The sequence below is a fragment of the Hibiscus syriacus genome, unplaced genomic scaffold (assembly GCF_006381635.1).
Source record: "Hibiscus syriacus cultivar Baekdansim isolate YM2019G1 unplaced genomic scaffold, ASM638163v2 tig00116958_pilon, whole genome shotgun sequence".
In the NCBI taxonomy this organism is placed as follows: Eukaryota; Viridiplantae; Streptophyta; class Magnoliopsida; order Malvales; family Malvaceae; genus Hibiscus; species Hibiscus syriacus.
The window spans coordinates 2147757-2156610 of record NW_024063484.1 but is presented as its reverse complement, the minus strand read 5'-3'; the positions used below and the strand labels follow the sequence as shown (position 1 = coordinate 2156610).

Genomic DNA, 8854 nt, shown 5'->3' with positions numbered 1-8854 from the left:
TCAAGAACACGCAACCCCCAACGTGCAATGTTCTTCCACTGTTACTGTCTGCAATCTGTGTTTGCTTCCACATTTCTTCAAATCCATCAATCCTTTGGTCAAACGTCAAGCACCGGCATTTTCCATATTGGATTTCTCTCAGAATCTAATAAAGATTAAGCCCTCCATTTCATGCTCACCCATGTCTTTTGCTTGACTTACAAGGCAAATAATATCTACCCTTTTCACCTCCTCCTCTCATCCTTACACTCAATCCCCCTCTTTAACGACAGGTGTTTAATACTCACAATTTTAAGTATTCCCTCTTTTGTAAGGGTGGTAAATGAGTCGAGTTGAGTTTGAGTGTTGTTAAACTCAATTTAAAAAGTTCAAAATTGAGTTCGACTTTATTTTTGAGTTTGTGAGTTTAAATTTGTCAAGCTATCTAAAAAAAATTATGAGTTACTTGATACCTGATTTAAAAGCTCGTGAGTTTAAAATTATCAAGCTCAACTTTAACTCGAAATAAAAATTAAAATTCAACTCGAGCTTAAAAAAACTTGAAAATATTCTTAAACTTGGCTCGATTTAAGCCCTTGACTATAGGGAATTGCTTTGTTGAGTCCCCAGACTCTTAAAAGTTACAAAATGACATCAACTATATAACATTGTTTTGTTAAATTACATACTATTAAAAATTATAAAATGATCACCCGACTATTTTATATGTTCTAAGGTTGATTATATTTTTTTCAAGTCACTTGAGAGCTTTCCGAGTCGGGCATCAAATAACTCATTTCGACTCGTTAAGACTCGAATCAAATCCATTCAATTCAAATTTGGATCAAATTTTAACTAAATAAAACTCGAATAATTTACGATATATCTAATCTCATTTACAACCCTATTCGTAAAATGGTTCATATTATACAATTTTGCCCCATAATAATAGATAGAAAAAAGGAGCATATTTAATACCAAGTAGATTTAATTCGAAACACGTCAAGTATCTGAACCGAGTTAATGCAAAGAGGATGGCAGCAAAGGAATTAACAAACCATAAAGAGCCACACCACTCTCACTGATCTCCCACTGTCTCCCTACCCATTGCCAAAAGCAGCAATTAAACTGGAGTTTCAACACTAGTTTAAGTAAAGAATGATGAGATTTTAAGAATTTTAAAGCTCCAATACAGATCCGCCCCCCCCCTGTGATGACATGATGATGATAATGATGGTAATATAAAGGCTTTAATAAAAAATAAAAAACCGGTGAAGAAGAAATAAGATTCACTGCAAAATCTATGTCAAAATCAAGGTCGTATGGAGGGTGATAGCCATCAATGAATCAAATTCAAAGACCCCATAGCTTTGATTTTCTCATTGCTTGAGCTAGTGGTGAATTGCATCATATTTTCATATTGAAAAATTTTCATAGGGTATTGGCCTTTTTAGGCCTATATGATATCTGCAATAAACTTATATCGGGAAGTGTCTTTAAAGAATGCCCACTTCTAGACTCAATCTCTCAAGTAAACTCTTTTTCTTTCTCTCTCCAGTAAAAGTTTGTGTATAAATACAAGAGGGTTTCTTTTGCTTTCTCCATTCATCTGTAATTTAATTATTGTTAAAAAAAACTTGGTGTTTGTCATGGTGAATTGGTGATGGAGAGTAGCTCTTGTTGGAGAAGCAGGGCACGTGCAAGTTGCACTTCTATGTGGTATTTGAACTCAGCTCTGCACGTGCTCCCCTTCTCCACCATGAGTTCCTCACCTTTGTTTCTGGTGAATTGCAGATACGCTCAGAAAAGGTAAATTATACTTGTTATTCTTGCCATTTGTAATAATCTCTGGAAAAACAAGCTTCTTGTAACTTGTAACAACAGTTTACCGACCGAATTTCACTTTCAGTTCTCTTACAGTATAATACTACGTGCATGTTTAGCAACATCTTATACATGCATGAGATGATGAGTATTCATTAACATCTTAGCAAGTCAAGTTTGGTCGATAATTTCATGCCAGTAATCTATGCATACCAGTACTGCTGTTCTTTCTTGATGCTTGTAGCATGCTTAGCGTGGTACTAAATTTTCAGTTGCGAATGCAATGTCATGTAAATGGGTTTAAATATATCATGATCTTTTGTACTATTTCGATATTTAAAATTTAATTTCATTAGCCCTTGAATTATTTTGGATTCTAATATCTTGATCTTTTCTCGTTAGAAATTATTAGAGGTTAATTCAACCGCAATAGCTAAAACAGAATTAACGTTACTTTTAGGTTTCTTTTTACAACAAAGGACTGTGGATGAACATGAAATGACTGTGGGGGGAAACAAAAAGGCAAAGAGTGATGATTTGAACAAGAAAGGACTGCGGGGTTTGACCAATCTTAGCTTCTAGCATGATGCGATACAAATTGTACTTCGCATTGTTGACTTGTGGTCACCCTGCGTCACTTTATCTTTATTTCGTGGATGAGTGTGTGTGTGTATATATACACGCACACGCTTGGTTTGGAAGTGTCCAGTTAATGACAGAAGGGAAAGCAAAGATGGCGTAAGGGTTTATATAGAAACAGGCAAATGGCAGTGAAGATCGATCGATTTGTAAGCAAAGTGGCAGTGGCAGACTGGGGCAGTACCCTACAGAATTTGCCTTAAAAACCGGGGGACTCTTTATCCAACTTCAGTTTACATGATCTTAAGGGCTTGACAAGGTTAATTTTGATGGGGGAAATGGGTGTTGGAAATTGGAATAGGTAAGGGGGGCAACGAACCTTAAAATTCAAGCAATGGCGTAAGTATTTTGACAGTGATCAGCTAGAAAGGGAGGGTTGGAGGGAGAAAATAGAGGACAGTCCAACGAAATAAAATGATCTGTAATAGGGTTGTATTTGGACACGTGCTCATCCCCATTTTCGAGATTTTGATGACAGTAAGATGAACATTGAAGCTATACCTTTATTAATAATAAGTATCGGAAAAATCCGAATTCAAATTGTATTAGATTCAATTTACTTGTAAATTGTATTTATTTTATTGACATAATAATAAAATTTATCTTTCAATGTTTACTCGAATGATCACTTTGTTTCTATATATTTTTAGAACATTTTAGTTTAATATTTTATTTTGGAGTTAAATGTCTCATAGGGAATTTAAATCGTTAGTTAATTAATGATTAATGATTCTTACTGATGTGGCAAGTTTATGTGTGATATTATTTATCAAAAAATAATTTTAAATTATTTTTGTAAATCTATATACAAATAATTATAATTATAGTTTATTCTAAAAAATAATTTTTTGTTGAAATGACATCACATATGGTATGAAACATTGACAGTTAATCAACTAATAATTTTCAAAGAACATTTTGCTCTAAAATAAAACATTGGGACTAAAATGCTCCAAAAAAAAAAGATATGAGACAAAATGAGCATTTGTGCAAACGTTGATAATAATTTTGTTATTATGCCTATTCTATTAGGCTTAACAAACTATTTAATAAATACGTTAAATTTCAAATAAAAATCATCAACAAATTTTATGATACATTCAACTATTCTGGCAAAATAATAATGACTCTTTTAATATAAAATTAATAATATTGGAATTGAAAAAATAATTAAAAAATTCACGTAAACATCCCCGTTAATGAATGACGAGTGGCCAAAACAGAAAGTCATAAATAAAAATGTATGATAAATTACATGCGTTCTCACTGAACTTTATTCTCTCTTCTATTTCACTTATTAGTTTTGGTTTTGTTTAGTATTTAAATTTTTATTATCTTTTAAAATCATGCCTAACGTTTAGTTTTTATTTTATTTTAATATCTAATCGTTAAAAACTTAACGACAGTGCATTTTATGGATATATTAAATCCTTCATCACTCAACTATCTTCTCACTCATATTTTGGTATGAAAATTTTAAAAAATTTCAATTTAATTGCTCAACTTTCAAATTGCTTCTATTTTAATCACTCTAATTTATTTTATTAATATTTTTATGAGATGCCATTTTTATTATTACTTTATTAATATATAATTAAAATAAAAAATGAAAGTTAGAGTGATTAAATTAGGAGTAATTTAAAAGTTAAGTAATTAAATTTTAAAAACTAAACTTTAGTGACAAAAATAAGAGTGATAAGATAATTGAGTGATGAATGATACAATTTACCCATGAAAAAGCTATCACATGTAAATCACCCGTTAAGTTTTCAACGATGAAGAACTAAAATGATACAAAAACTAAATTGAGTGATAAGATATTTTTTTCTTCAATTAGAGTAAAGTGTAGGGAAAATTGTTATTTTTCATAATAATAGGATCTCCAAAATTGAATTGTCTATTTTTCTCTAGTGGTCTTTTCTAGGGATATGCATTCGATCCGAAATTTCGGATATCCAAAAATTTTGGATCATTAAAATTTCGGATATCCGAAATTTCGGATCGAATATCCGAAATTTCGGATCGAATATCCGGATATCTGATCCAAATTTTAACTTTAATTTGATAAAAAAAATTAGTTTTAGATTTAATATTTTAATACATATTAATGATAAATTTTCCAATTTTTGAGTGAAGCACCATTATTTTCTTTCATGATACAAGAAAAATGATTTTATGGATATATTTTAAATTTTGGAATTCTAATATTAAAGCATTTCATCTACTGTTTCACAATATTAAATAATGAATTAATTATAAACTTATATATAAAAGCGTAATGTAAGAGAATTCCATTTCAATATTAATTGGAGAGGGTTAGTTGTGGTGTGGGCTGAACTTGATTAAAATTTTAGCACAGGCTTTGGGGAGCTGGGTTGGGGTAGTATATTTGGGTTACCTGGTTAAACTTTTCCAAATGCACAATTTTTTTGGGTTTTCGGATAATCCGAAAGTCAATTTTAATCGATCCGTATCTGATTTTTTTCGGATATCTGATCTGAATTATTAAAATTGATCCATAATTATTTATATTTTTAGTAATTTGCAATTCAACGTTTACGAAAGGCGAAAAATAATTAATCTAAAATAAAAAATGACCCGACCTGAAGTTAATCCGTATCCGGTAAAAATCCGACCTGAATTTTATTTGTCATGATCTGACCCGATCTGAATGATATCCGACTGAAGTCTATCCGAACATAAATTAACATGGTTTTAACTGCTCTAGACCTGAGCTGATATCGATCCGAATTGAAATTAACCCGACCTGAATCTGATGTCAAATTAACCTGAAAATGACCCGAACTGATTTGGCATGAATCCAACCTAATCCGAGTCGAACCATCAAATTGACCTGACACGACCTGTATCCAATTTTACTTGATCTAACAGAATTCAACTTAAACCTGAAACGATTACCCGATTTTACATCCACACAACATGCCCTCACCTTTTCATATAAGTTATTATTTTGGGCAAATTTCAAATTGGTATTATCCCCTAGAGGATAGTGAGCTTCTTAACTTTATTTTAGATAGTGAGACGTGTATTAATGTATATAGGTTGTCTCTGTCATATGACTTATTAGTTCCATTCATTGTATCCGTATAATGACATATACATATCATAACTCTTTTAGTCATTTGGGTTTTCTATTGAAAAAAGGAAGTCATTAACAACAATATATTGATCTAATGTGATGAGGTATAAGAATCTTTAAATAATATTTAGGATTCGAATCTTAATGTTTATATATAGAATAAACAGGGTTAAAAGAGTCACTGTCATAATAGATCTATGTAAAACTCGATATTAATTAATTATTAATAAATCGAATGCCAATAACCAATTAAAAGGTTTCATTTCATTTGGACTTTAGTCTTATATTTTTTAAATACTATTATGGTAATGCATTTGTATTTTGTGTTTGACTAAATAATTTATTCATCTATAATTTTATTATAAGGGCGTAAATGAGACTCGTAGCTTTCAAAACAAGATTAAGTCGGAGACAATTCGCACCAATCTTTATAGATAAACTTCAATAACTGTCACAATCAATTTAGTCTTATCAACAAATATATGGTAAAATTATATATCATTATGAGATAAATAAAAAATATATAATAATATAAATAAACTGATTGATAATAAAAATATATATAATAATATAAATAAGATTTAAATTAAACTCATAATATTTACACATACTTTAAATGCTCAAAATTTCAGACATTTTTTTAAGGATAAATTATTAGTGTGTATATATATATATTATTACTAATTATTAGTGTACATTAAATATTAAAATAAAAGATGGATTAATTATTGTGATGATAAATACAATATTATATCATAAGGCGGCTGAGAGTCTAATCCTGTCTGCCTCGTAATTTTCTAGAAAACCCCTGACTATCTATAATCCAACTGGATAAGTAAAGGGTATCTTCGACTTTTCCTGGATCGTAAAAGCCGACCTAGTCACGTGACATGCCATGGGAGCCAATGATCTCCGAGTTTATTGGTCCTGCCAATCTTATCCGCAACTACGTGCTCCTCGATCCAGCTTCCACGTCACTATCGTTTTTCAGATCTAAATCTACGATCTCGATTTATCTTAACTCGTTCGACATTTAACCTTCATTTCGTCGTTAAATATGTTCGTCACCCCACTGTTCTCCCTCTCCTGGCTATTGAGTTTTTTACTGATCATTAGCATACGCCGATCCGTCAAAATACGACGATCTACGTTCGTTTTCCGATATGATGCGGCTGCTTGACCAGTTGTGGGACGATACCGTTGCCGGTCCCCCACCCGATAACGGCCTCGGCAAGCTCCGAAAGCACTCCACTTTCACTTTCCGGCCTAGCTCCGCCAAGGGTACGCTTAGGCCTTCCCTCCACCAATCGCGTTTAATATAACGCCGAAGGTGGCGGTGACACACTTTAACTATATATAAAACAATAATTCCTCACTTAAAGGAATCAATTGTCACTGAAAGTAATTCAAAGTGTTAAGTCGAAGCAAATATAATTTACAAACAAAACGAAGAACTGTTGCGAATGAATTTTTTTTTTCTGTATTATCATTATTCGCGTAACTTTTATTTGATTTGGCGCGGTCTAATGATCAGAACCTGATGGCGGGAGTGTGAGATCGTACGGTGATGAAACGCCGGAGGAAGCAACGAGAGTGACACGTAGTATCATGATCGTAAAGCCGCCTGGTTATCATACCGGATCGCCGCCGGTTTCGCCAGCCGGTTCAACTCCTCCGGTATCGCCTTTTTCCGGTAACATTTCTCTCTCTAACTTCCGAATTTGTCCTCATTCATTTCATATATCCCGAAACTGTCCCCCAATTGGAAGACAATCAAGTGTCTAGAAAAATGTTCATAAGTGGACTTTAGGAGGGTAGTTATGTCATTCGAGAGATTTGTAGCATGTTTCGTGAATGGATAATTAAAGCAAATGGTGCGTTACGGTGGAACGTTAGTTGGGATGCAAGCGAGTATTTTATTTGAGGGGTGTCAAATCACAAACTTGCCCTCAACATATGAACACTGTATAATCGATATCATATGGATTATTATTTGAAACACTGGTTTTTTCGTTAACAACTTGTGTCGGTATACGTGAATATTATAAAAGCTTAGGTAAATATATTGTTTTGGTCCATTTAGGTTACATATTCATGGTGTATTTATTATTAATATGTCTTCGGCCTTTCATTTCCTTTTTGGGGTACAATGCACAATAATGCAATGGTAGGTCAATATAACGATTTGAATTTATAAAATTTTAGTGTGTGAACTTATAAATTTTTTGGTATGAAAACATATAGATTTTTAATAGTAAATACAAAAAAAATTAAAATATATGATAATTTAAATTTTAGGTACCGCATCCACCCGCTCTCCCTAGGTCCATCTCTGATCATATATATATATAATGTGTGTGTTAAAATCATAGCCATGACGCAAGGTTTTATTTTGTGTAGCAAATGTATGCCTCAACTTTGCTTTTTGTATGATGTTTAGATGTTATTTTTACATAATTGATAAGACTTTGAATGCATGCTGCCTAAACTTAGTGAATTTAGGGTTTTCATGATTCCGTGGATTACACGGATGGTTAAGATTAAAGGTAGGAAGGTTAGCGTATAGCACATACGATCTTATTTTTTTGTATAAGTTGTAATCGTAAGTGTAAATGTAGATTCTTTGATTTGTTAATGTGGATGGGGTGTTGTTAGGAGGCAGAGAGTCTTTTCGATTTCGGAGAAGGTCAATATCGGACGCGTACGAGAAGGCTAACGAGGTTGGATCAAGGAGCCCTCGTCCTCCTTACGACGTGTGATATATGAGCCGTCTCTTCGTATTCTGCAACTAAACAGATGCCTTTGCAGCTTGTCAATTTTAGCTAGGGTTGTGTACCTTTCGCATGCGTAGTTCTCTTGAACGTGTATCTTACTGTACTATGTAAGAACCATGGTAATGTACTGTAAGATTGAAGTTTGCTGCTTCTGTATAAAGAGCTTGTCGTCATCTCCCATCTTTGTTGTCTTTGAACTTGTCGGAATAAGATTTCGTTGCCGGTTTCTGTTGCTCATGAATCTTCAATCTGTTTAGTGTGTCCGAGTGTGCAGCCTCCATAACAATGGACTTGGATTACGAATATATTTGCCGAAGGTAAGAGCAAATAGGGTTCTCAAGTAGTGGTGGGGCTCTACCAAACGATGGTAGTTTTGCCCATGCTAATTGCCAATTATTTAATAATATAAGCCCTTTTCAAGCAATTTATTTGACCTTTACCCTCCAAAATTTTATATTCTCACTTTGGCCCTTCTAATACCAATCCCGGGCTTCGTCCTTCAATTATTTAGTATTTAAAATTATAATGATGATTTATA

General features: G+C 32.7%; 1 protein-coding gene across 2 annotated transcripts; it reads left to right on the top strand.

Annotated features, from left to right (window-relative positions):
* Nucleotides 1-6620: 6620 nt before the first annotated feature.
* On the top strand, nt 6621-8496 carry LOC120189508 (dormancy-associated protein homolog 3-like). 2 transcript variants are annotated; one of them, XM_039192780.1, is made up of 3 exons: nt 6621-6823; nt 7077-7235; nt 8205-8496. In XM_039192780.1, exons 1-3 carry the CDS (start codon nt 6706-6708, stop codon nt 8306-8308), a joined length of 381 nt encoding a protein of 126 aa, XP_039048711.1. In that variant the 5' UTR covers nt 6621-6705; the 3' UTR covers nt 8309-8496. The 2 variants fall into 2 exon arrangements, with proteins under 2 accessions (XP_039048711.1, XP_039048710.1); XM_039192779.1 differs by having other exon boundaries at nt 6625-6823; nt 8198-8496.
* Nucleotides 8497-8854: the final 358 nt, after the last annotated feature.

Bases quoted from the DNA above. Each gene is read 5' to 3' on its own strand.
- LOC120189508 (XM_039192780.1), top strand. From the start codon at position 6,706: ATGATGCGGCTGCTTGACCAGTTGTGGGACGATACCGTTGCCGGTCCC. The intron at 6,824-7,076 runs GTACGCTTAGGC...TCTAATGATCAG, and splicing joins CCGGCCTAGCTCCGCCAAGG to AACCTGATGGCGGGAGTGTG. The intron at 7,236-8,204 runs GTAACATTTCTC...GTTAGGAGGCAG, and splicing joins TCCGGTATCGCCTTTTTCCG to AGAGTCTTTTCGATTTCGGA.